Source organism: Camelus ferus, chromosome 12 (assembly GCF_009834535.1).
Source record: "Camelus ferus isolate YT-003-E chromosome 12, BCGSAC_Cfer_1.0, whole genome shotgun sequence".
In the NCBI taxonomy this organism is placed as follows: domain Eukaryota; kingdom Metazoa; phylum Chordata; class Mammalia; order Artiodactyla; family Camelidae; genus Camelus; species Camelus ferus.
The window spans coordinates 2,400,449-2,424,579 of NC_045707.1; the positions used below are offsets into that span (position 1 = coordinate 2,400,449).

At 53.9% G+C, this 24,131-nt stretch overlaps 1 protein-coding gene and 1 long non-coding RNA gene across 2 annotated transcripts in view; one reads left to right on the forward strand and one right to left on the reverse strand.

Moving 5' to 3' along the window:
- Positions 1-5,415: 5,415 nt before the first annotated feature.
- Positions 5,416-24,131, reverse strand: part of MYH9 (myosin heavy chain 9) — an 86,297-nt gene continuing 67,581 nt past the window's right edge. Inside the window, 23 exon segments of the mRNA XM_032492146.1 lie at positions 5,416-6,963; positions 7,891-8,063; positions 8,166-8,274; positions 8,763-8,806; positions 8,808-8,972; positions 9,242-9,365; positions 9,466-9,554; positions 10,402-10,530; positions 11,615-11,776; positions 12,057-12,269; positions 12,409-12,621; positions 13,648-13,896; positions 14,986-15,138; positions 15,408-15,512; positions 15,732-15,938; positions 17,091-17,235; positions 17,650-17,862; positions 18,683-18,854; positions 20,689-20,812; positions 21,544-21,681; positions 22,134-22,340; positions 22,773-22,904; positions 23,821-23,929. Of these exon segments, the coding sequence (XP_032348037.1) occupies positions 6,846-6,963; positions 7,891-8,063; positions 8,166-8,274; positions 8,763-8,806; positions 8,808-8,972; positions 9,242-9,365; positions 9,466-9,554; positions 10,402-10,530; positions 11,615-11,776; positions 12,057-12,269; positions 12,409-12,621; positions 13,648-13,896; positions 14,986-15,138; positions 15,408-15,512; positions 15,732-15,938; positions 17,091-17,235; positions 17,650-17,862; positions 18,683-18,854; positions 20,689-20,812; positions 21,544-21,681; positions 22,134-22,340; positions 22,773-22,904; positions 23,821-23,929 (3,493 nt within the window). The 3' untranslated portion in view covers positions 5,416-6,845.
- LOC116667512 lies at positions 9,466-24,066 on the forward strand. Its single transcript, XR_004324320.1, has 3 exons — positions 9,466-9,574; positions 15,217-15,226; positions 24,054-24,066. It is a non-coding gene; the product is annotated as an uncharacterized LOC116667512 (long non-coding RNA).

Here is a 24,131-nt window from a genome sequence, read left to right on the forward strand (position 1 = left end):
GCAGGGCTGGGGGAGATAAAGACTTCCCTCTTAAAGGGCCACACGGAACCTCATATGAACTGGGACCAGGGCAAAAGCAGTCATTTGATAGGAGCCTGGGCCAGACCTACCTGCCGGTCTCGGAGGGTCTCCTGGAGGAGCGGGGGCCATCCGTGGCTCATCCTGGGGACATGGACACTGGTGGCATATTGGGGAACATTCAGCTGTGTGAACAATATCTTGGTTCATTAGCAGCAGGCCCTATTCGGCACCACCCGACAGCCTGCAGGCACCAGTGTTGGGACACCTCAGGCCGAACAACTAACTGGGAGGGGACACAGCCCCACCGAGCAGCACACAGGCTGTCTAAAGGCTCCCTAGACACTGCTCACCATAGGGCCAAGACCCACACTCACTTGCCAGAAAGCAGACACCAGCCTCTCCCCCAGGAGACCTGCTCAAGCCTCTAGAGCAGCCTCACCCACCAAGAGGGCAGACACCAGAACCAATAAAAATATGACCCTGCAATTAGGCCAAACGCTGCCCTGGGACCACTTGGCCCTGGCCCTGCTCACTAGCAAGTCAACACAGCCTTCGGGACACCCTGGACCCCATACCCAACTAGCTCAGGATCTGCCCTCAACTTATGATCCAAAATGAGCTTGGAATCTCCCTGAGCCCTGCAGCCAGCCTCCAGGAACCAGCTCTGACTGCCAACAAACTGGCACTAACCTCAGGATCCCGCTTCACCTGCCAGTGAGTGGGAAACAGCCCCAGAGTCTTCAGGACCCTGAATCTGCTCACCAGCAAGCCCCCAATAGCCCTGGGCACCCCTAGAGTTCCCCAAACAGGCACCTTGTGACCAGGCCCCACTATACAGTAAGCCAGAAGCATCTACACAAAGCAGGATCTGGCATCCAACCAGGCTAAGGGCCAACCAAGTTACAAGACCACACACATAGCCCGCCACAATAGAAGGACCCAGGCAGCCCCCTTAGGGGGACCCCTAGAGCATATTGCTTGGGTGACGGCAGGGGAGTGCACTGCTAGGACGCCTAAGATGTCTCCTTGAGGGTGCCACTTCTCCAAGGTCGAGAAACATAAGTAACCTACCACATCCATAAAATACAAAAAGCAACTTACACAACATGAGGCAACAGAAGAATATGTTACAAAGGAACAAGATAAAACCCCAAAGGAAGAACTAAGTGGAGATAAGCAGGCTACCTGAGAAAAGAGTTCAGAGTAATGATTGTAGAAATGACCAAAGAACTAGCAAGGAGAATGGATGCATCAAACAAGAAGTTAGAAGTTTTTAACAAAGATTTAGAAAATATAAAGAACCAAACGGAGATGAAGAGTACAATAATTGAAATGAAAAATACACTAGAAGGAATCAACAGTAGACTAAATGACACAGAAGAGTGGATCTGCGAGCTGGAAGACAAAGTAGTGAAAATCACTACCACAGGACAGAAAAAAGAATGAAAAGAGATGAGGGCCATTTAAGAGACCTCTGGGACAGCATCAAAGGCACAAATATTCACATTATAGAGGTCTCAGAAGGAGAAGAGAGAAAAAAGGCCTGAGAAAATATTTGAAGAGATAATACCTAAAAAATTCCCTAATCTGGGAAAGGAAACAGTCACCCAAGTCCAGGAAATGCAGAGTCCGATACAGGATTAACCCTACGATTAATACACCAAGACACATTGTAACTAAAATGACAAAAATTGAAGATAAAGAGAGAATATTAAAAGCAACAAAAACACATAAGGGAACTTCCATAAGATTATCAGCTGATTTTTCAGCAGAAACTCTGTGGACCAGAAGGGAGTGGCATGACTTATTTTAAGTTATGAAAGGGAAAAACTTACAAAAAAAAAAAAAAAAAAAAAAAACTGTATCCAGCAAGGCTCTCATTCAGATTTGATGAGAGATCAAAAGCTTCACAGATAAGCAAAAGCTAAAAGAATCCAGCACCACAAAACCAGCTTTATAACAAATACTAAAGGAACTTTTCTAGGCAAAAAAGAGAAGGCCACAACTAGAAACAAGAAAGTTATGAAATGAAAAAGCTTACCAGTAAAGGCAAACATACCGCAAAGGTGGGAAATCACAAACAAAACTAGTAGTGGGGTTAAAAGACAAAAACAGTAAAATCACCTGTGACCACAATAAGCAGTTAAGGGATACACAAAACAATTAGATGTAAAATATGATGTGAAAACGTAGTCATGAGGGGAGGAAAGTACAAATGCAGGGTATTTAAAGTGCATTTGAAATTGGGAGACCAGCAACTTAAAGCAATCATAGAGAGAGAGAGAGAGACAGAGACAGAGAGAGACAGAGACTGCTGCACCAAAACCTGATGGTAACTGCAAACCAAAAATCTATAATAGGTACACACAAAAAGAAAAAGGAATCCAAGTATGACACTAAAGATAATCATCAAATCGCAAAAGAACAGAAGAAGAAAGGGGAAAAAAGAGACGTATAAAAACAAATCCAAGACACCAAAATGGCAATAAGAACACACGTATCAATAATTACCTTAAATGTAAACAGACTACTACAACCAAAAGACACAGCCTGGCTGAATGGATACAGAAATAAGACGTATATATGCTGCCAACAAGACTCACTTCAGCTCTAGACACACATGCAGACTGAAAGTGAGAGGATGGCAAAAGGTATTCCATGCAAATGGAAAGCAAAAGAAAGCTGGAGTAGCAATATTTAAATCAGTCAAAATGCACTTTAAAAATAAAGTGTATTACAAGAGACATGGACACTACATAATGATCAAGTTATCAATCCAAGAGGAGATAATAACTGTAAACATATATGCACCCAACAAAGGAGCCCTTCAATATATAAGGCAAATATTAAGACACAAAAGGAGAAACCAACAGTAACATAGTAAGTGTCATTAACAACTCCACTTACGTAAATGGACAGACCATCCATAGAGAAAAATCAATACGGAAACACAGGCCTTAAATTACACATTAGATCAAATGCACTTAATTGACAGAGCACTCCATCTGAAAGCAGCACAATACACATTCTTTCCAAGTGCATGTGGAACAGTCTGCAGGATAGATCACATGCTTGGCCACAAAATGAGCCTCAGTAAATTTAAGAAAATTGAAATCACATCAAGCATCTTTTCCAACCACAACACTATGAAACTAGGAATCAACTACAAGGAAAAAACTGCAAAAAAACCCACAAACACATGGAGGCTAAACAATATGCTACTAAACAACCAATGGATCACTGAAGAAATCAAAGAGGAAATTAAAAAAAAAAACATGGAGACAAATGAAAACACAATGATTTAAAACCTCTGGGATGCAGCAAAAGAAGTTCTAAGAGGGAAGTTTATAGCTAACAAGCCTACCTCAGGAAAAAAGAAAAATCTCAAATAAATAACCTAACTTTACATCTCAAGCAACTAGAGACAGAAGAACTAACAAAACCCAAAGTTAGTAGAAGAAAATAAATCATAATGGTGAGAGCAGAAATAAATGAAATAGAAACTGAAAAAAAAAAAAGATCAATGAAACTAAAACTTGATTCCTTTAAAAGATAATAAATTGATAAACCTTTAGCAGACTCATCAAGGAAAAAAAAAGGAAGGCCCAAATTAATAAAATCAGAAATGAAAAAGGAAAAGTTACAACCAATACCACAAAAATGCAAAGGATCTTAAGTAACTACTGTGAGCAACTTACGCCAATAAAATGGACAACCTAGAAGAAATGGACAATTTCTTAGAAAGTTACAATCTCCCAAGACTGAACCAGGATGAAATAGAAAATATGAATGGACCAATTACCAGGACCGAAACTGAATCAGTACTTTACAAACTCCCAACAAAAGTCCAGGACCCAATGGCTTCACAGGTGATTTCTACCAAACATTAAGAGAAGAGTTAACACTTATCCTTCTGAAACTACTCCAAAATATTGCAGAGGAAGGAACAGGTCTGAACTCATTCTATGAGGCCACCATCACCCTGATACTAAAGCAAACAAAGACATCACAAAAAGAGAAAATTACAGGCCAATATCACTGATAAACATAGATGCAAATATCCTCAACAAAATACTAGCAAACCGAATCCAACAGGATCTTACACCAAGACCAAGTGTGATACACCACATTAATGAAATGAGGAATAACCATGTGATCATCTCAACAGATACAGAAAAAGCTCTTGATAAAATTCAACATCCATTTATGATTTTAAAAAAAACAACTCTGCAGAAAGTGGGCATAAACAGAACATACTTCAACATAATACAAGCCATCTATGACAAACCCAGAGATAACATCAAACTCAGTGGTGAAAGCTGAAAGACATGTCCACGACCTGATCTCTGCGACCTGTGAATGGGCCTCATGTGGAGAAGGGGCTTTGCAAATCCTTTAAGGTAAAAGTCTTGAGAGGAGATCACCATGGACCATCTGGGTGGGCCCTAAATCCAACCAGTTCCTTATGAGAGATGCACAGAGAGACAACAGGGAGTAGCCATAGAAAGGCGGAGGCAGAGAGTGGATGATGCAGCCACAAGCCAAGGAACGCCTGAAGCCACCACAAGCTGGGACAGGCAAGGAAGGGCTCCTCGCAGAGCCTCCAGGGAGGGTGGCTCCACGGACAGGAAGTAGCCCCCAAGCCCCCCAGTGATGCCCCCACCTACTTCTCCCTTCATCTCCTGCTGCTCCCCTCCCAGGGGCTGAAGTGCACCTGCTCCGAGGCCAGATGGGTCAGCTGCTGGAGGCCTGACGAGGGTCCTCTCTGGGGGCCTGCGGTTTCCCTAGCCAGTGTGGAAAGCCTTCTCCTCCCTTCCCTCCTGCTTGCAACTCAAGGGACATGTCTTCACTGCCCTTGAACTCCCAGGGCCTAGGGAGGGACCGGGTTTATGCTAAGCCTTTGTTAAAAGAATGAAGAAATGAATGAACAAAAGCTTTGACAGTCCTCTGAAGAGCCCCTGCTCCAGCACCCACAGGCCTGGGTGCCAACATCCCCATTCCCACTTCCAGGGCAGCTGGGATGAACCTCCTCCACAGGGCAGGATTTGCCTCCTCTGATGTCTAAGGAAGTTCCTGGAAGCTAGCACCTGGGCATCCCGTCTCTATCCTCAGGACCAGCTCACTGTTGAACACACAGTAGGTGCTCAGTAATTGAAATGGACCAAGATTTATGAGATGCTCTTAGCATCTTCGAGTCTGGTCAGCCTCCCTTTCTGCACGACTGTCACCCTCTTCTGAAGCCTGTGCCCCAGCCATGCTGCACTCCTGGAAGCTTCCAGAAGTTAGGCAAAGTAGGTGCCTGCTACAGAAGCAAAACACAGTCCATTCCAGATGACCCAGGTCCATTCCCTTCTAGGCCACCTGCTCTCAGACAAACACTCCCAGATACACGGCTCGTAGCACATGGTACTCTTTATTGTGACGCTCAGTGGAAAACATCTGTAAACCAGCTTACTGTAGTGGTGACAGCTGCAACCATGCTAAGGCACTTTTATTATATAAAAAAAGGGCAGGGGTGGGAGTTCTGTTCACTCCTTTGTGACAGCAACCTGAATTCAGAGCTTTTTAGGCATATGTAGCTTTTATATATCTTCATGATTTGTTGAGAGTTGGTTTCCTTTAAAAGAAAATGCCTTCTCTGCCATAAGTAAGTCTAAATGCAGCATATACAAAACAGTTAGGAATACAGGGAAATTCAGCAACCAGTGTAGACCAGTGTAGGATAAGCTACTCTCTTCTAGACACGGTTCCAAAGGAAAGGCAGTGATAAAGACTTGGAATTTTATCATTTATTATAGGAAGAGGGAGAAAAGAAACTCTTTTTATTCCTTTTAAAAATACCTGCGCAGATGGCGGAGTTCTGAACTATATTGAGTCAACGGTGCCGGTCACTACCCGCGGCCCCAGTCCTGGCGTAGGGACGAGACTGCGTGGGAGGGCCTCTGGCCCTTTCTACTGTTCTGGCTGTCAGACTTGGGACAAGTCCCTTAACCATTAAATATATTTGGTCCCCAAGAGTGTTGGGAGAGGCCACTGCCGGCCTTTCCAGCTTGGCCCCGAGGCCCTGTCTGCTCGGCCCAGCAGCCCCGCTGTGGCGGGGGCGGGCTGCCCTCGGCAAAGGAGGGAAGGGGTCATCATTGCACTTGAGACGTTTCAGAATCAGGAGGCGGACGGGGCGCTGCCCAGCAGGGGTGGGGAGGAATGCCCCTCCTCGCCGCCCCAGCATCCTGTGCCCTGCACAGAGGTGGACCCCGTGGGCCTGCTTGTGCCGGACCACCCAGAGCCCCTGGGAGCCGGGGCCGGAAGGGCAGAGGGTGTGAGGTCACCGCGTGTGATTGCCAACAGCAAAGAAGGGAGAGGGAAGAGCTGGTGGCGGAGGCGGGGAAAGAGACGACTCTTCTGGGGTGTCGGGCTATCAAAACTCATTAGTCTGAAGAAAAATAGATTCGTAGAAAAGGCTCCTGCCCCTCCCCGGTGCCCTGCCCTCCTCACCTCACCATCTTGTGCTTCTTGGCAAGAGAGGGCAGGAGAGCCTGCTGGTCGCTCTGTCCCCAGGCCGGGAGCCCAGGACCCTGACTCTTTGGTATCAGATTTTGGGGACTGGGGTGGAGGGGAACAGGAGGAGCTGCAGCAGAGGAAGCCAAACACCCTCAACAAGGCCTGGGGGGAAGGGCGGGGAGGCAAGGCCTGAGGTCCCCTGGCCTGGGGGCATGGGTGGGGTCACGGTCACAGCAGGTCCCAAGAGGGTGGAGGAGGTGCTGCGGGGGCCGGGAAGGGGAGGCGGAGTTGGCGTCATCCGTCTCAGGCAGCAGGAGAAGAGGTTGTTATTCGGCAGCTTTGGCCTCAGCCCCGTCGGCTTTGCCGTCCACCTCCTCGTCCGAGCAGTCGCCGGCACCTTTCCGGGCCATCCGGCGGGGCACGACAAATGGCAGGTCCCCGCGCCTGGGGGCAAAGGCAGTGGTCAGCAGGGCTGGCCAGGCGGTCACAGGACAGCTCACACACTTCAAAGTGGTCTTTAAAAGAAAACTAGCTCCTGACATCCCACGGGGAGAAGCAATGTGGGGCCTCCAGGGCCACAGCTCCAGGGAGGACAGGACGGCTCTCAGAAAGCAGGTGACTGAAGCTTCCCGCTTTCCCCCAAAACACAAGCAAAAAACCAGCAGGACAAGGGGTACAGCACAAGAGCAAACAGAGCCACTATGGCAAAATACCACATTCTGGTCAAACTTAGTACCAAACAGGTGAGACCAAGAGACACAGAATGACTGTGACAGTGTACAAAGGTGGGCGTCTTCTGGGCCCGGGTAAGAATATCATATACTGACTGTAACACCAGCTCTTGTTGCTTTTATGCTTTAAAAAAAGATAACTGTGAAAAGGAGGTAAGCAGTGGGACTCTCAGCCCAAAAGACTCTGCCTCAACCATTTCACACTTCTTGAACGTGACACTCCTCTGAGAGGTGCAAGGTCATGGGAGATGCTCATGTTCACCCAGCAAACGTGTAGGGGGCACCCAATCTGTGCCAGGGCCCAGCCGGGCTGCCTCAAGCCACTTCTAATTCACAACAGCTGGAAACGTTCTAATCGGGCTTTGAGGGTGCAACAAGGGCAGACTTTCCAGACAGGATGGGAATAAATTACCCGAAGGGCTTACTGTTCATTCAAAAGGCCGGGCTGCAGCCCAGGGGGCACGAAGCACCGGGGAGGGTGTCATCAACCACCTTGCTCACTGACGTCTAATTGAGAAAGGCGACCAAGTTTATAAGGAGCCTAATTTTCTGAATTCTGCTTTCTAGGACAAACTAATTTTTGGAAGGTGAAAGAATCTGGCGAAGGGGCTGGGAGGCCTGGGAGGCCGGGGAGGCTCACCTGAGCTTGTTCTTGAGGGAGCTGACCTCGCGGTTCATGGCATCCGCGGTCTCGGTGGCGTCCTCCAGCTCGCGCTGCAGTTTCCGGCGGGAGGCGTTGGCCCGCTGGGCCTCCTCCTCCGCCTCCTCCAGCTGCCGCTTGAGCTGCTTCAGGCGGGTGGACGCCTTGTCCGCCTGCGGAGACGGGACCGCCCCCAGTCAGTCAGGATTCCACGCACCTGCGGCCCTCCCTGCCCTCCTCCCCACGGGGCGGGGCCTGCACCACCGCCAACACACCTGGTCCTTGAACTGCTCCGCGTTCCTCCGCTCATCATCCACCTGCAGCAGCACATCCTTCAGCTTCTTCTCGGCCCGACGCACCTGCTTGCACGCTGCCTGGCGCTCCCTGTGAGGCAGAAACACAGTGGCTCAGGGGGAGCGTCCTCTTTCATGAGGGTCTGGCCAACAAACCACAAGCTGGACCACCCATTCCCAGGCTTCCTCTGCTGCAGGTACTTCCCCCTGTAGGGAGGCTGGATGCTACGAAGGACCGTCTTTACTGAACAACCTCTCTCATGGGAGGCACTGGGATTAGCCCCATTTCACAGATGAGGAAACTGAGGCTCAGGGAAGGGAAATGACACATCTCAGAGAGTATACATGTAGCTAGGAGAAGGGGCAATTGACCCCCAGTACTACTAAAGAAGTCTCAGATGAGTTGCTCAGGTGAGTGGGAACCCCATCTCTCTGAATCAGCCCTCAGAGACAGCCACTGGGTTCCCCAACTTTAGAGGTGGGCCGTGTCCCCCAATCCAATCTCCATAAGGCCCCAGGGAGAGGGGTGGGAGCCCCGTCAGGGTGGGGGAAACAGCCTCTGGGCCTCAGGGCACCCACTTGGTCTCATTGTCCAGCTGCTCCTCCAGCTGTGCAATCTTGGCCTTCCAGGGCGGCGATGGAGGCCTTGTACTTGGACTTGACGGTGCCCTCCATCTCCTGCAGCTTGACCTTGAGCTCCTTGTTCTGGCGCTCCAGCTGCTGCCGCGCGTTCTCGTTCTTCTGGGCATGGCTGCGCTCCAGGTTCAGGTCGGTGTTGATCTGGTCGATCTGGGGAAACAAAGGCTGGTGACCCGAGGAAGGCGGGGGCCGTGGCTGGGGGCAGAGGAGGGGCAGCTGGACCCTGCTGGGCCCCTGATCAAGCCCTCCCGGAAGAGGGAGCTTCCCAACAGGAAAGGTCCAGAAACCCGAGAGAGAAACTGAGGAGTCCATGCAGGTGCCAGGACTTTCTCCCCTAAGCACCAGGGGTGGAGGGCTTCTAACCAATGGGAAGGCCTGCGGGCTTCACCGAGGGGGACCCAGCAGCCCCAGCCCCCTACCTGCAGGTTCGCCTTCTTCAGCCTGTCGTTCACCAGCTCTGTATTGCCCTGCTCCTCCTCCAGCTCCTCCTCCAGCTGCGCGATGCGGGCCTCCAGGCGCCGCTTCTCCTCCAACGCCAAAGCACTGGGGAGGGCAGGGAGAGGTCAGAGGGACCAAATTAGAGGCAGTACCCCCACACCTGCCTCCCCGCTCAGAGGGACACCCGGCACTCGCCCCAGCTCACCCTTTGCCGCTGCTGTTGGCAATCTCGTCGGCCAGCTCGTCCCGCTCCTGCTGGGCCTGGCGCTTGGCTCGCTCGGCAGCAGCCAGCTCCTATCAAGGGAATGCAGATCGTGACCTGCTGGGACCGCCTGCAGCCCTGACAGCCCACCTCCTCCATTCCCAGTACTCTGAGCCCCTAGCCCCTGTTCTCAAACCCCTTCCCAGGTCTGCCTTCTCCATGAAGCCCATCCTCGTGAGTCCCTCTGGGGTTGAAGCTTAGGCACCATATGTTCATACAGTCCCCGTATCTAAGTGCCAGGAACCAGGCCAGGTGTTGGGGATATTGCAGTAAAGAAGAAGCCATCCTGCCCTAAGGGGATGCTGGCCCTCTGTGTTCCGGGTGGACGTGGAGCCCAGGGGACAGGACAGAGACGTGAGTTAAGACTAAGGCGCCAGGGCTCTGAAAGCCGGTGGGGGAGATGGGCCTCACCAGAGACCCCCATGTGCAGGAGGTCAGGGCTGACGAGGACAGGCCTGGATGCAGAACTCAGTAGCCAGTAACCCCACTGCGAGAGCCTGGGGACCATTTTCACAGTCTGCCTCGTGTGAGGGATAAGGCCTCTAAGGGGACACCCAGTGCAGTAAGCCTCTGGGAGGGATCCCTCCTCACCAGGCACCAAGTCACAGCAGGTGGTGATTACCACAAAGCCCCATTTCATGCAAGGGAGGAGCCAGCTCCAATGGTGACAATTTAATTCACACACCCGGTTTAGTCACACCAGGGAACCTCGCGACTTAATGAAACCCTGTGGGGCATTCTTTCACTGAAGCAAGAACCACCCGAACCCATTCCTGGAGTTCGGCCAGTTTTTCCAGGCCTGCCTGGGTGGCCCAGGCAGCGGGTGGCGGTCCTGAGCTGCCACCTGCTGGCCAGAGGGACGCCCCCTCCGCAACCCACCTCCTGCAGCTGAATCATCTCGGCCTCCATGCTCTTGAGCTTCTTCTCGTTCTCCTTGGCCTGCGCCAGGATCTCCTCGCGGGAGGCGCGCGTGTCCTCCAGCTCCCGCATGTAGTCCTTCATCTGGGCCTGGGGGCGGGGAGGAGAGGCTTGGTGCCGCCACCCCAGACACTCCCGTGTCCCCAGCACCCCCACAGGGACACCCCCCGCCAACTGGGACCTGTGGCTGGTTTTCAGCCTGATGCCTCATTCAACCAGTTTAACTGTAAAGGGCAAAATAGTAAAGACAAAGTGTGTCCTCAACCAACACCACTTTGTACCCTCTCGGGCGCTGGGAGTCACAGAGCACACCCGCGGCGGAGTTAGTCACTAGGCGCATATTAATCAAGCTGCATTTCTGTTTACTCTCTCTGACTTCCTGTTGACGTGAATCCCGCTCTCTGGCCCCATCCCCGAAGCAGCCACCGCTCAGGTCAACACCCACCTGCCAGGTTAGCCCCACCACGTGGCACGTGTTCTTCTCCTATGACTCATTTTAACTCTAAAGATCTTTTTCTTTTTTTCCTTTTGCAGATAAATCCCAAATTGAGATTCTCCAGGACAAAGGGTGTGCTTGCTGGGCATGGCTGGGTGGTACCCAACAGAACCTTCACCAGCAATGAGGGCACCTAGGCCCCCGCGACCTGGCCAACAACACAGGATGTTCAAATTTGTCCTTATTGTTGCTGGTTTGCTGGGTATGATGCATCATCCCAGAGTGGTTTTTTTTTTTCAACTTTTATTCTTTAATTATTGATGAGACAAATGTGTTTCCTAGCATGTGTTCTGTACCACTGGGCTGCTCAGAACTTTCCATCATCATCCATTAAGGCTGGATCGGGTCTGCTCCTGGGTCACATCTGGTTTATTCTGGAAATCTGCCACTGAGTGATTAAGTGACTATAACGCCATTGCAGCTGTAGGTTTACACTTGTTCGATTCTTTGCTGAAAGCACTCGAAGTCAACAAGCTGACTGCAACTTAGCTTCTGACTACTTTGTTCCTCCTCAGCCTCTGAGTTTCCATCTGGGAGATGGATCTAAGGGCACCCAAGCCCTTCCCCAGGGAGGGGAAGGTGGCACTTCCCAGCATTCACCAGCCACCCCACGAGTGTCCCAGCCCTCCGCTGACCACCGTGTGTAGCTGGATCCAGCTTGGTCTGGCCTGAGCTCACCTGCAGCTTTCGCAGCTGCTTAATGGCTTCGTCTCGGTTCTTGTTGGCTGATTCGATGTGGGCCTCCAGGTCCTTCAGGTCCATCTCCAGCTTCTTCCGAGCAGCCACAGCAATCGAGCGCTGCTTCCTCTCATCCTCCAGCTCGGCCTCCATCTCCCGCACCTGGGGAGACACCGACGGCTCAGGAGGCCCAACATACCCAAAGAGCCTGCCTCTGCTGGGGTCTGAGTGGGCTTGGTCCAGTCCTGTGGGATCCACGGACCTCCGGGAGCCAATGAGGATTACTAACTATAAAACCCTGGGAGAGGGAGTCGCTGACCCCCTGGGACACGGAGGGCACGGTCAAGGGGACTCCCACAGTCCAGGTGGAGGAAGGAGAATGGAGCCGCCGAACCCAGGGTGGTCCTGCCTGCCTCCCAGGGGGTGGGAGGGCCATGCGCACCTGTCTGACCAGCTGCTTCTTCTTCTCCTCACTCTGCTCGTCGCGGCCCTGCAGGTCCCGCTCGAACTGGGCCTTCATGGCCTGCAGGTTCACCTCCAGCCGCAGCTTGGCATCCTCGGTGGCCTGCAGCTCATCCTCCAGCTCCTCGAGCTGGGTCTTCATCTCCTCCACCTGCTGCTCCAGGGCCCGCTTGGATTTCTCCAGCTCGTGAACCTGCCGCCAAGGGGACCCGGTCAGGAGCAGAGGGTTTCGAGGTCCCCAGCCTCTGTGTCCACTCAACCCCTGATCCTTCATGTATGGAGACCACCCCCACCCACTGCGCCGAGAGCCAGCTGCGGGCTCCGGGACTCACGCTCTTGCCGACGTCGTCCTTGGAGCTCACGAGGTCCTCCATCTCCGTGCGGAACTGCTTGTTAAGCCGCTCCAGCTCCGCCTTCTGCTCCATGGCCTCCTCCAGCGCCCGGGCCAGAGACAGCGCCTTGGTCTCCTTCTCCCGGGCCTCCGCCTCAGCCCGGTCGCGCTCCTCTGCGTACTTGGCGGAGATGGTCTTCTCCTCGGCCAGGAGCTGGGAGAGAGGCGGGCACGCACCATGAGGTTCAGCGCCTGCCAGCCTCAGGCAGGCAGAGCCTCCAGACCTAAACTCCTTGGGGGAGGGGGGACCAAGGAGAGCAGGAACAGGGTGCTTCCAGGGGACCCAGCTGCTTCCAAGGGTGACATGCTGTGCAGTGACCTCATAACCAGATGAGGGCTCTGCCTCCACGATTGAGAATCTGTGTAACTTTCTCCCTTGGTAACCATGGTCCTTTCCATCACTCAGTGCCCCTCCCTGGAGAGCCCACAGGAAATATGTCACCCTCAGGACCTGGAAATGCATGGTTCTCCTGAACAACTGGTGGGAGTTCACCCTAAGAAGAACGTGAACCTGGCTAGGCGGAGGCCCAGATCCCACTTGTGGCCCTCCTCCAAGAATGTGCATCTGAATTCCCCTGGCGTCCGCTCCCTGCGCTGGCCCGCGCAGCTGTATCGTCTCCTTTTCCCACCTTGTGCTCCCTCTGCCCCAGCACCTCTTTGGACCTATCTCTTAAATGGGCCAGACAGGAAACACTTTTGACTTCAGTTTCTGAGTAACTGCTATGTTAGCAGGAAAGCAGCCATGATGATGTCATGGCTGCGCTCGCACACCCACACCAACAAGCGGCGGGCCGCCCTCCGCCAGCTCGCGGGCCCCTACTTTATTCCGCTTTTCTATCCCACCCCACCGTCTGCATCAGATCTGCAGGAGTGAGCGAGAGGTGTGAGCATATAAATGAGAGTTCTAAATAAATCTGGTTCATTAAAGAAAATGTTTAAAATGCAGGAAACCAGAAAGGGGAAAAGTCGCTCCCAAACCTATTGTGTGAAGATGCCCTGTTCGAGCGCTTTCTTTCTAGGCCCCTCGATGAGCTGGAAAACAGGAGCACCCTCTGAGTGCCTGCCCCGCATGGCCACCCCAACAAGCTGGGTGACGGTGACCCTGGGCCCAGCTGACAGACAGCAGCCTTTGCCTGAGGCAGGGTGTCTGCAGCAGGGAGGTCGCGCCGACGGCACCCACCTGGTCAAACTTCTTCTGCTTCTTCTCCAGGTTGGAGACGCTCTGCCGCTGGTGGTCCAGGTCCACCAGCAGGTCATCCAGCTCCTGCTGCAGCCGCGTCTTGGTCTTCTCTAGCTTGTCGTAGGCAGCCACCTTCTCCTCGTAGCGCTGGCTCAGCCCCTCCAGGTCCTTCTGGAGCTTCCTCTTGGCTTCCTCAGCCATCTCCAGGCACCCCATGCCGTCGTCCATCTTCTTCCTCATGTCAGTCACCTGGGTAGGAGCAAGGGGTAAGGAGACGCCCAGCACGGAACCTGCGTGTGCCAGGGACAGCTGGGAGCTGGCCTGCTACCCATGAACGGAGGAACAGGGAGAAACCAACTGAGCTACAGAAGCAGTTCCCTCGAACCACTCCCCTCTCCCTCTGGGGCAGGGGAAATGGAGTTTCTGCACAGGGCACCTGCCTAGCGCATGGAGCCCGGGGGAGGTCGGCCCCACGGGTCAGCTTCGGAAGGCCTCACAATTATGATCTGCATCTAGCCACTCGTACAAAGACCAAAACCCAGAGAGGGGGCCTCCTGCACTCTCCTCTCCCCGCAGCGGACCTGCGGGCGTCCATCCCGCAGCCCGTGCCTCACACCTGGACGCACAGCGGCCAGCACATGCACACACTGGCCACTCGCACCCAGGCTGTGGTGCAGACCTTCCGGCACATATAAGTCCCAAGACAGGATCTAGAACAGGGCTCTTGGTCTATTTTTGGCCCCAGAACCTTTGAGAGTCTAGAGAAGACTCTGGCCTCATTCTCAGGATGATATTTTAATTAACATGCAAAAGGCAAAACATGTAGGATTACCAAGAAACCAGTATAGAAAATTGCAGTCACAGGGCGTTTTTTTTTTTTAAGACTGTGGTTCGGTAACCCATGTGCTTCTGTAACCCACGCGCTTCTCAGCACTGCAAACAGCAGGCGCCTGAGAAGCAAGGAGCACGGTGACTTTCCCAAAGCCGGGCCGCAGCTCGGACACGGTGACCAGTGGTTTCTACGGAACAGGCCACGGGCTCCTGCCACGGCTTGCTGCTTATGTTTATAACGGAAGAAAATGCTGCGTGTCAGCGAGAGACTGGTGAAATAAAGATGTTAAGTCTCCTCCATCCAAGTCCTTGGGTCCCTAAATTCTCCCTGGGGTCCCCAGGCATGGGCCCCTCCTGGGGAGAGCAGGAGCTCCCTGAGGGAGAGTGTCCAGCTCGGGGAGGCCTGGGTGGGCCCAGGCAGGGGCCCCACTGGGAGCTGCCCAGCCTATGGGATCCGACCACAGTGTCCTGGGGCATCTTGCTAGGGGGCGGGGTCCGGCTCCAAACCTGGGCGTGGAGGGTGGCAATCTGCTTCTCAAGGTTCCGTTTGGCCTCCTCCTCCTCCTCCAGCTGATCCTTGAGGGAGTTCTTCTCATCTTCCACCTGCTTCAGCTTCGTGCTCAGGCTGAGTTTCTGCCGGTTCTCCTCCTGCAGCAGTTCCTACTCCGAGGACAAGGGAGGCAGGGGCTCAGGACACCCAGTGTCGGGGCCTCATGGTCCCCACACCCTCAACAGGAGGGAAGAGCCGGTCCCCCTCTTATTCAGGGGGAGCTGGCAAAGACCTGGCAGGGATCTGGGAGGACCCTGAGAGCCTGTGGACACAGGGGAGGACGCCCCGTGACGCAAGACCAGAGGTCCAGCAGCTGATGCCACATGAGCACAGGATCTCCCAGACCAGTCCAGCTGCAGGGACCTGTGGCTGCCCTCACCTGCGTGTCCTGCAGCTGGGACTCCAGAGCGGAGAAGTCCTTGGTGAGCTTGCTGGACTTGCTGTCCGACTGGGTAAGAAGACCTGTCACGTTGTCCAGTTCAACCTGTGTGAGGACGGGAGACAAAGCACCCTAAGCTCGACCTGCCTGGGCCCCACCTCGGCTCTGCGGCCACGCTGGACCCGAGTCACAGGCTGAATCCCGGACGCCTGGCTGATGAGCCTCTTTGAGGAGGGGGGAGGTAGAGAGAGAGAGGGAGAAAGGAAGGAGCAGGAGCCCTGGAGATGTGGGCCAAGACCCTGGCAGCCCCCAGGGAGGCCTCACCTGCAGCTTGGAGACCTTGTCGGCCAGCTCCGTGCGCACGCGCTCTCCCTCGGTGAACTTCACCTGCAGCTCCTGCAGCTGGGCCTCCACCTTCTTCCGCTTGTGCTCAGAGTCCCCCTTGCCCTGCAGCAGCACCTTCACCTCGTTGGCCAGCTCCCCTCGCTCATTCTCCAGGGTCTGCTTGGCCTTCTCGAGGTTAGCTTTCACCTGGGGAGGCCGGGGAGGAAAGTGAAGATGTTCACAAGGGCATCAGAGCCCGACCATGAGGCTGGTCTTCTAACATCATCAGGAAAGCTGGCGGATCCAGACCCAGAATCTGCTGCCTCTGCAGCAAAAATGCCACTGGGCAAGTTCAGGGGAAAGTGAGCTGGCAGGAGCCCTGGACCTGATCCATACTCATCACCCAGCTGGGGCGGGACACCAGGCACGGGGCCTCACCTCTCAGGGCTCGGCTTCCCCAACTCTCACACAATCCCCGCCCAGCCTCCCACTCTGGGTTCAGGGGGCATCCAAGTGCAAGATGTCACTGTTGCTGATATTAAGATCTTCATGATATTATTATAGGATGAGGGAAATGAGAACTGTTCATAGACTTCCCGTAAAGCCTCGTGGAGATGTGATGTTCAAAATAATAATGTAACATTCCTCCCCAAAATATAAAATCGGAGTTCACAGAATAAACATGACAATCCCATTCTAGTCTGCGTGGAGCCAGCTGCAGTGTCTGTGGGCCAAGCGAGGATAAACCAGAACCAGCAGGAATGCAAAAGCTCACTGGGTACAGGGCAAGGAAAGGCTTCAACCTGCCAGAACCAGGTGAAGCTGGAGACGGACGGACAAGGCGTGTTTCCGAAGATACTGGATAGGTTGCCATGTGGAAGAGCCTTGGCCCTCTCAGGCTGCCACCAAGAGTGGCCACGAGCCCTGAGCCACAGGAGGCAGCACTGGTCCTGTTCAGAAACTGCCTGGCCACAGCTTGCCTGGCTGAGAATCAGCTGGGGTGAACATCCCCAGGGTCCTCCCGTGAAGACTCCAGCTGACCACCTGCTGGAGGTGCTCTAGAGCAGCCAGGAGACTTCCTAGTCTGACAGGTTGTCGAGCAGGACAATGATGATGACAATAAATGACACTTGAGCAACTTATGGAGCCCTTACTATCTAAGTGCCTCATGTGTTACCAACTCCAACTGGCATAGAATCTTATGAGGCAGGTTCACCATTAGCCTGCCTTACAGATGGGGAGACTGAGGCAGGGGGTACCTATCTGCTCAAGTCACACGGCCACTGGAGCCTGGACTCCGGGAGCGCCCCACCCACAGGGGTGGAGCCGCAAGGGCCGGTCCCTGGGGAACCAACACACCCGCTTTGTCTGCTCCAGCTGCTCCGCCAGCTCCTCCACGGCCTGCGAGTGCTTCTGCCTCATCTCCTGGATCTGGGCCTCGTGGGTCCTGGCCTCCTCCTCGAGGGTCTTCTTCAGGATGTTCACTTCCTGTTCACGTTTGGACCTGGACAGAGAAACGCCCTCAGGAGGGAGGCTGGGGACCCTGGAGTGATGCTCCCCTGGGGCCTCTGTAGCAGCAGAGAGCCCAGCGAGGTGGCTTTCTGCCCACTGGCCTCCCTCCTCGGCCATCCATCCTACAGGTCAGGCCCACAGACACACTTTGGAGAGGACTTTCAGCCTCGAGGCCCACCCATGCATCACCCCAACTCCAAGCCAAGTTCTCTGACAGGTCTGCTCTGCCCCACTTGAGGCAGACGCTATTAAGGAACCATCAGCTCCTGTGCTCTCTGCTGCATGACAGTAAGGCCACTGTGTGTCCACAGAGACCAGGGGTCTACGCCTTCGAGGCCACAGCCTCTCTTTCCTTGCTCCACCACCCCCATCCTCAGTGACCTGGCTGGTCGACCCCAAGGCACACCTGAGCTCCTGCTGGGCAGCAGTGGAATCCAGAGTGTCCTCCAACTCTGTTTTCAGAGCCTCCAGCTCTTCCCCGAGATCCCGTTTCTGCTTCTCAGCTTTATTCCTGGAGGCACGCTCAGATTCCAGGTCTTCTTGGAGTTCAGAAATCTGAGATTCCAGCTCCCGGATCTTCTTCAGGGCTATGTTCTTCTGGGAGGCTTCTTCTTCCACTCTGCCAAAGAGACCAACAACATTAGGATGAGGTCACCGTCACCTTCAGAGAGCACAATTTGCAGACAAGGTTTTAGCTAAGTGCAGCCAAAGCTGCTTCTGGCAGTCATAATCATGGCCCTTAGGAGCTCTTCTCAGCAAAAACGTCTGAGGCATTCAGAAGACTTAAGGGCAATACCACTTTGAGAATTCAAAAACCTCATAGAGGAATCATTTTTTTTTTCTAAATTAAGATTCAGTGCTTTAAACATAAAAAAATTCGAATGTTAAATGGAAAAAAAGATGGAGGGGAACAAATGCTACTGTCCATGATTACAACGAGTAAGTAAAAATACAAATATGCTATGGACTTTGGGAAATAATGATGTGTCTGCAGGTCTGGCAACTGTAATAAACATATCACTCTTGCTGGCGGTGGGGCGGGTAGATAACGGAGAAGGCTGTTCACATGGGGATCTAGGAATTCTCTATACCTTCTGCTCAGCTTTGTTGTGAATTTAAAACTGCTCTAAAAAAGTAAAATCTGTTTTTAAAAAGCATGCCTGTAGCCAAGAAATCTTAAAAAGGAAAAGAATAGAAAGGATTGCTATGACTGGCTGACGAGGGTTGTGGATGACTTTCGGGGGGGTTACAAACAAATGACAGAGAAGCCTTGGACTACGCTTTTAGTGCACAGGAAACATTTTGCTGTAAATTGGCGTCCGAGACAACAGAGGAATGCGTGCCTGCCGCTCCCTGATGCACCGAGAACCACGGCAGGAAGCGTGCTGACGGCACCGGCACTGGCCACGGGGCCGCGGGCTGATGTGCTTGGTTCTCACCTGGCCAGGGCAGCCTGCAGCTCCTCCTCTTTCTTGGCCAGCTGCATCTTGAGCTCGGCGATCTGGGCCTGCAGCTCGGCGATCTGGTCGCTGAGGTCCGTGGAGTCTCCCTCCAGCTTCCGGCGGGTCTTCTCCAGCTCCTGACGCTGCTTCTCCTCTCTTCGGAGGCGCTCTGGGGAGCAAGAACGGGGAGACGCCGACAGAGCCCTGAGTCGCCACCGATTTTTCTGTCTGTCTTCAATTCTTATATAAAACACTGAATATTTGTTACCACAAACCACGTGTGCAGTTTAAACAACCCTGATACCCAGACACCAGACCCAGCTCCTGGACGAAGGGGAAGACATCACCATAAGCGGCCTAGTCCTGTGTCTCTCCAACCCCACCTGCCAGCCTTTCCCACCAGGGAACTCCTCTCCCAAAGTCTGTGTTTGTGTTTCCACTTCTCTCGTTTTCCTTTGAGGCTGTACCTCCCTAAAAATGTAATGCTTAGTTTTGCAGGAATCTGAACTCACAGAAGGGACCTGTCTTGTATGATTTCTATGGAGTCAGTGCAGCGGGGCCAGGGTCCAAAGGGCTTTACAATTCCTGCTATGACGTCACCTAGGTGACCTCCTTACATCTCTGCGCCTCATCTGAGTAGTGAGGGTGGAAGACAAGCTACTTCATGAGGCTACTGTGAGGCACAAAGGAGTTGGTGTCTGAAACCAACTTCCAGGCACCCGGAACAGTGCCAGCCCATAACGCGTGTTCAGTGAGGCAACTCTTACTCCGTGTCTCACCTTTGTCACAACATTATGACTTTGAGATCTGGCAAGTTAAGGGTCACTGTAAGTGATCCATCCGGGCTCCTGTCTGTGTATTCCACCGTGTGAACACACCCCAACCTATCTGTCCGCCCGACAGCTGGGGGCACCTGTGATGTGTTCGTTGTGTGCCCTCCTGAGAGCACGCTGCCACGAGCCTTCCTGCCCGGGACACCCAGTGCATATGAACAAGAGGACTGGGCTGCGAGCAAAGCTGCAACCTCACGGGCACTTCTAGATTGTTCTCCAGAGCTGTCTACCCATTTATACTCCCACCGGCAGCATGTGCGTGCTCTGGCTGTCCTACATCTTCGGCAATGCTTGGTGGTGTCAAACTTTCATGTTTGTCAATCCAGTGGGTGTGTTGCTCCAAGACCTCGAGGATGATGGAGTCTTTCAGACTATTCCCAGATGAAGAGATAAGTCTCTGTGTCAGGACCCCTCTTCCCCTTGATGGCCTGACCCACCTCATCCTGGGAAAAGCCTCCCAGTCACCAGCCAGGGTGGTTTCGGCCCTGCGTCCACTGGGTACTGACAACTGCCCTGTGCACCTGGCTGCCCACGTCTCAGCAGATGGAGCAGTGGTTTCTCCCTGGAGCTCGGAGGCCCCCAGGGGTCTGACTGCCCCCATTCCCTGCGGTCAGCCCCTCCCAAGGGGCAGGGAACAGGGGGTCGCCAGACAGCACAGATCAGCGCTTGTGCTGGCTGCCGTGGACCCCAGGGCACAGGAGGATGAAGGCAGGTTTGTCACCCTGCCCCACGTCAAGCAATGGCCTCTCGCGATGCCTGCCTAGCATCTTACAGTACAAACAGCATGTCCATGCACGCTATTTAGTTTAACCCTCACACACCCTTTTGCTGTGTCCCCTTAGAGGCAAGAAAAACTAAAGCTCATGGAGATTAAGTAACAGGTACAAGATGACACAGCAAGTAAGTGGAAGAGGAGGGTCAAACCCAGAACCTTCCAGGAAGTCTTAGAAGCCGGTGAGACACACAGCGCTTGCCAACTGAGACGCCAGAGCATGATTCTGAACACTCTTCCCTGAACATCCCTCCCCAGCCACAAGTGCCCAGACTCCCACAGGGACAGGGGCTGGCCCCCGGGTCCTGAGGGCCGTGGCAGCGAGGCCCGGGCTGGCCCCTGGGCACTGGATGCTCCCCACCTGCCCCCAAGGCTGACAGTTCCCGCCACCGTCTTACCCTCCAGGTCGGTGATCATCGCCTCGTGCTTGTTCTTGAGCTTGGCGAGGCTCTTGGATTTCTCCTCCTCTTCCATGAGATTGGTGGTGAACTCGGCTATTCTGTCTTCCAGCAGCTTCTTCTCCTGGGGGGGAAGGGGAGGTCAGAGCTGGGTTAGTTGAGCGCAGAACACTTCAGCTCGCTTCAAAGCACGACTCATCAGCTGTTTAGGACTGAATGGAGGGGCAGAGCCTTAAATACTCAATCAAGATCAGTGGGCTTTCCTGGATCGAAGGGGTAATTTTGAGAGGTCACTGGCTCCCCTGAAGCAGCTGGACGAGCTTCCTTGGGGTCCAAAACTGGGCTGCCCAAGCCCCTCCTGGGCCTGTGTTACCCCTTTCTGCTCAGGTAAGGGCAGCTTCTGGGTGACAGGGAGTGTTGGCATGGGAAATCAGGGCAGGCACCACAGCGCCACCTTGCCCGTGCTGGTGCCTCCTTCCTCAGCCCACAATGCACCCCTGCTCCTCTCACTTTCTGCCTTCTGTGGCCACCACTAGAGTCCCAATCTCAGAAAGATCCACCCACAACAGCAACCGCACAGCCACCGTGACAAATCGGCACCATCACTCAGCACAAGCTCCCCACAGCACAAGGTCCCTGGGCAGGACGCCTGCCGTGTCAACCCGACCACCACACCCTCTGGAGATGGAAGATGGCGTCCTGCTCCTGCCCCTCCTTCTCCTCCAATGCAATTCCCAGCTGTCATCTGTCACCAGGCAGATGCGGACGGGGACCCAGCCCACAGCCAGGACCCTGGAGCCGGCTGTCCCCAGCCCCTCCCGCCCCGCAGCCCCCACGGCGCACAGCCGGCCCGACCTTGGCCAGCTTGCAGTTCTGGTCCTCCATGATGATCTGGTCCTCCTCCAGCTTCTTCAGCTTGGCCTCGGTGGTCACCTTCTCCAGCTGCAGCTTCTGCCGGGCGCTCTCCTCCTCCTCCAGCTGTTCCTCCAGTTCCTACAGCGAAGTCGGGGAGACCGTGAGTAGAGTGCACCCCACGAGCCTGCGGCACCACTGGTACGGGACCTGGCCCCCACATGTGGGGTCATGGATTTAAAAACTGGGGTAAGGGGACAAGTACCCGGGTCCAATCATGGGGTCACATGTTCTGACAGGCTTCCTTTAGCTTTCCACCCCCCACCATCTGCTCCGCAGACCAGCGGAGCGAGGACCAAGGAAGGAAATTAAATTGGCTTCAATGCTCCATGGGGCAGAGCTCACCTGACACGTACGTGTTAGAAATAACCGCCCAAAAGAGAAAGCCTCCCCGAGGCTGCCCCCAGGACAAAGGTGCGGCGTTGTCCCCCACGGCACTTGTGACGCCCAGTTCTCTCCCATTCCTGCGTCGCTGCTCCTCACCACCCAGCCCCCCGCCCCACCGCTGGGCGGCCCTGCCCCTCTCCCGAGACCTGGATGTTCTGCTGCATCTTCTTCTTCTCGGTCTGCAGGTGCTGGCAGCGCTCCTCCTCCTCCTCCACCCTAGCCTCCAGGTCGTGGCAGATCTCCTCCAGCTCCTGCTTCTTGGCAGTCAGGCGGGCTCGGAGCTCCTCGGCCTCGGCACACAGCTCCGTTTCTGCCTGGAGCTGCTCCTGCAGCTGCAGCTTCTCGGCCATGAGCTGCAAGAACACGTGGGAAATATGAACTCCTATGACCTCCTCGAGCCGGCCACCTCTCCAGGAGAGCTGGTCACCTGCACAGGCTCCTGCAGGGAGAGCCCCGTGCTTCAAGGGCAGTTTCCATCCCAGAATGCTTCAGCTCCCAGGCATGTCTAAATATCACGCCTTTCATCCTTCGCCACTGCTCTAGGAGCTGCTCACCAAGATCCTTAGGAGAAGTGCTGAAGCTGGGCCTTGAACCCATCATTCATGAACTTTCCACCCCATGGGGCAGCTTTCCTACATCATGTAACCCCAAATGGGATACGCAGAGAGATTAACCACCATTTCTCTATAGAAATAGGAAAATATCGCCTTAAAGGCCAAGCACGCTTTGCCTACTCATAGCCAGCAGGTGGCAGCACTACCTGGGCAGTGCAGGCGGACACCCACCTGTGACTGGAGGGTCTCCATCTCCGTGAGCCTGTTCTCAGCAGCTAGCTGCTTCTCCCGCACCTTCACCAGCTCCTCCTCCTTGGCCATCATCTCCTCCTCCTGCCGGCTCACCTGCAGCAGCGGCTTGACCTAGGAGAGGAGACAGAGAAGACTCGCTTAGGGGAAGATGCCTGTGCAGGTTGAGAGCCATGGGGCAGGTAGGATGCTGCACGGAGGAGGTGCAAATGGGTACAGTCTTTCTGGAAGTCAATCTGGTTCTGTGAGGCATTGGCCTCTGTTTCGCTAATTGCATTTCAGGGAAACCATCCCTATGTGTATAACAGTGGAAAGTCACTGTTGGAAAAGTAGCCAGATAAACTATGAAACATCTCTAGGGAACAGTATGTTAATGTTTTAAAAATGATGCTTATAAAGGAATTTTAAGTGGAAGATGCAAAACATAAGACTGTTTAAACAAGTCAAAGCTCTGTTATTTAAGAATGTGTATGGTTTACACAGCAGAAATGTATCAGGAATGAAAAAAAAGCAAGAATAAATACTGAAACATCTATTCAATATTTATGTTGGCTCAAGGTTGAAGAAATTGTGGGTAAATTTTTATATTCTTGTTTACCCTTCTGTTGGTCCAACTTTTTGCAATTACCACAAATTATTTATTAGCAACAAAAGCAGCCTGACCAGCCTTAAAATAATAAAGAAATTTTTTTCTTTAACGCTAGGGAGGACCCAACCAGCCCTGTGCAGATTCTGACCCACCAATCCCTGGTTTCTGGGCGAGCAATGGCCGTACCACGTGGGGCCGGGGGGGGGGGGGGGGGGCGCGGGGCCTGGACCTCCCAGAGCTGCTCCTGGAGCAGCTCTGGCCCACCCCAACAGCGGCCCTGGCCTCCACCCCGGACAATGTCCCGGCTCACTCCCCTCTAGACCCCACAGGGCAGGACACGGGGCATGAAGGCAAAGTGCCCGTCCTGAGGCCTGAGCCCCGCAGGAAGCCATGGGAGGCCCACTGGTCCCCTTGGCCACACGGAGGCTCCTCCAGACCCACCTTGGTGAAGAGCCGCCACCACTGCCAGTTCCGCAGCTTGAGGTAGGCGGCACAGTTTCTCTGCAGGACCTTCATGGCCGTCAGCTGCTGCTGCCGCTTGGCAAAGGCCCTGTGGGGTGAGGGTCACGGGTCAGCACCTCCAAGCAGGGGACAGCTGACCTCCTCTCTGACAGTCGCTCCCAGAGGCTTTTGCAGAGGGAATCACCTCTGCCTGGGACACCACGAGGCAGAAGTGTAGGGAAGGAGGCTGGCTTGGGGTTGAGTCTTTTGGGTGACCTCGAGAGGGTGACCAGGGCTGAGGTCACGATCAT